The 2,857-nt window shown below is 50.8% G+C and overlaps 1 protein-coding gene across 1 annotated transcript in view; it reads right to left on the bottom strand.

Annotated features, from left to right (window-relative positions):
* Positions 1 to 2,603: 2,603 nt before the first annotated feature.
* Positions 2,604 to 2,857, bottom strand: part of SOX11 (SRY-box 11) — a 1,428-nt gene continuing 1,174 nt past the window's right edge. The window contains exon 2 of the mRNA XM_006910408.1: positions 2,604 to 2,855. Within this exon, the coding sequence (XP_006910470.1) occupies positions 2,604 to 2,855 (252 nt within the window). The remainder of the gene's footprint in view (positions 2,856 to 2,857) is intronic.

Below are 2,857 nucleotides of genomic sequence, written 5' to 3'. Positions count from 1 at the left end.
CTCCCGGTTTGCTTTCTTCCCCCCGCCCCGCAGCCTGGCGACTCCCCTCCTCGACCCGCGGGCCGCGGGGCACCAGCGCGGGGGGCCCTGTGTGTCTCCAGGTCCCGAGGCGCGGTGCGCCCAGGCACACGCGGTTTCCGGGCGTGGAGAGCCACACGCGAATCCCGGGGCGGCGGGGCTCTACCCCTTGGGTGCAGGGCCGCCACCCAGGCGCTCTCGCTGCCCCAACCCCCTCAGCGGCGGCTCGGCCCGCACAGATGCCCTAGAGGCCGCGGGTCCAGATTGCAGTGGCCGCGCCATGCTCCTCCCGCCGCGCCCTCCTTCCCCAGCCTCCCGCCGGCTCGCAGCCGCGGCCGCACCACGCCCCGCCGGCCCAAGGGTACCGGGAAGAGACGGTCACCCCAAGCCTTTCCCCTGCCCCCGTCACCGCTCGAGGTCAAGAACTGGGACCGCGCTTCCCACCAGCATCTACCACTGCGCACACGCGGAGAGCGATGCAGCCTCCAACAACAACAAAAAAATTCAAAACGGAAAACGGCCGTCCCCACCCCCCTAAGGGAGAGCGGCGAGGATCCGAGCGCCCTGGGCCCTAGCGGCCCAAGGCGCGTCTCCGCGACACGCAGCCCAGCAGAGAACGCACACCCCTGGTGAGCGCAGGACACCCTGCGCGCTGGCACTGGGCTCGTGGGGAGCGCGTCGCTGCCCGCCCGCCAGGATGGGTGCGGGAGAGGGCGGGGGCGGAGGAGGAGGTGAGAAAGGAAGTGGGGGCGGGGAGGAAAGGAACGCAGAAAGAATCCTCTCGGTTTTTAATAACTCGCCATCCTAGGAAGAGGAACGAGAAATCGGCCTGCCGGCGGAGCACTCCACAGCCTGACTCCTCTGCACGTAGAATGCTCTTCGGCCACTCCCACCCGCGCACACGACAGCCTCGTCACTGAATGCGCTGCGACAACGGGACTCCCACTTTGACTTCCATAGAGACTAATGGCGATGCGAGTTTCTATCAGTTCCAGCTGATTTATTAAAATTGTCAAGATACAGACTTCCAGCACAAAAAAAGAAAAAAAAAAAACAGGCAATGATGTCGACAGTGCATTCAGTCTGCTTTGCCACCATTTGCTACAAAATATGCAGATGGTCTGTTCTTTATTTAGATTATATTGCACAAAATGAGAAACTTTTTAAACTATGTGCCTTTTTTTCTTTTTTTGCTAAAAATCGAGAATCCAGTTTTAAATCTTCCATCTGGGGCTCCATCCACATCACAGCGTATGAGATACATAAAGTCCTACTATAGTACAGTACATATACAATCTTTCAACTAAGATAACAGCTCTGAGGTCTATATCACCATTTTCAATAAATCTTTACCTACAAATATTGAACAAATCTCTACTATAGCTGTACAAAAAAAAAGTTTGCTTTTTTTCTTTAACCACAAGGCCTTTAGATGCAAGGATTATTTTAAAATTTTAATCCTTTGAAACCAGGACATAACGTACCAACATACTTGCATGCTAAAAAAAACAGGAAAAAAAGAAATCGAAAGGGAAGAAGTGCCTGAAAGTCTTACTGGAAAAACACAGCAAGAATGTTCCCTTTTCACTGTACAAAAATACGCCTGAAAATATATTAATTTTTAAAAAAGACTGAGGTCTGTTATGTATCAAAAATGTTTTTCAATACCTTTTGTAATGAGGTCTAGGCTGTCTGGTATTCAATCAAGGAGGTATAAGGGAACAAGTTACAAAAAAAAAGTTGGCAAGTAGAAATCACATTTGTAAAACCATAAACAATTTGATCTGAAAAGTAAACTCTGATCTTAAGTCAGTTCACAGTTTTTTTTTTGTAAGCGTTTGTACAGTCTGCATTTTTATTTCAAGCTCCCTGCAGTTTTGTTAAGAATCGGATGCATAGAAGACATCAGTTTTCTCCCTCCAAAAAAAATAAAATAAAATAAAAAAGTTGCCATGGTCCCTTTTTCGTTTTAGTGTTTGCTTTAAAAAAAAAAAAAAAATCACCAGTTCTTTAAAAATCTCTTAAGGAAAAAAAAAAAAAAATCTCCAACCAACTCCCTAGCGTAACAGTTGTGCTGCCAAAAGGGCCCTCTGCAGACGTCTTCCAGACTTCAAAGACCAACAAGCTTCCAACCGCGCCTTCCGGGGCGGGTCCTCCTCCCCTCCCCCGCCCCGCCCCCTCCGCCTTTGTTGCAATCACGAATTTCAGGAAAAAGAAATCATTACAAAAACACATTGGGGGGGGTGGGGATCACAACTCCAGACTAGGTATGCAACTACCTTGAGACACCATAAAGGAAGGGAGGGGGACAAAAAAAAAAAAAAAAGACAGGAAAAATATTTAAAAACTACTCATTTCACTTGAACTCCACCAAAAATTTCATCTTTTCCGATTTCTTTGTGTCACCATATCATATAGACATCAGCATCTTCTCTCCCCTCCACCCCCACCACCACTACCACCACCGACACCACCTCATCATCATCATCATCATCATCATCATCATCATCACCACCACCACGACTTCCTCCCAAGGACCCCGCTCTGCACCCGCGAGAGAAAGCGCGAGAAGCGGGGCGCCGCTCTCAATACGTGAACACCAGGTCGGAGAAGTTCGCCTCCAGCCAGTCGCCGGCGATCATCTCGCTCAGCTCGGGCGTGCAGTAGTCGGGGAACTCGAAGTGGGACCCCAGGCTGCCCTCGCTGAACGAATCCAAATCTTTATCCACCAGGGACAGGGACAGGTTCCCCGCCGCCGCGCCGCCCCCCAGCTGCTGCTCGCTGGCGCTGTGCGCGCTTTGGGAGAAATTCAAGCTCAGGTCGAACATCAGGTCGTCGG

Source organism: Pteropus alecto, unplaced genomic scaffold (assembly GCF_000325575.1).
Source record: "Pteropus alecto unplaced genomic scaffold, ASM32557v1 scaffold61, whole genome shotgun sequence".
Lineage (NCBI taxonomy): Eukaryota > Metazoa > Chordata > Mammalia > Chiroptera > Pteropodidae > Pteropus > Pteropus alecto.
This window is presented reverse-complemented; position numbering and strand designations above follow the sequence as displayed.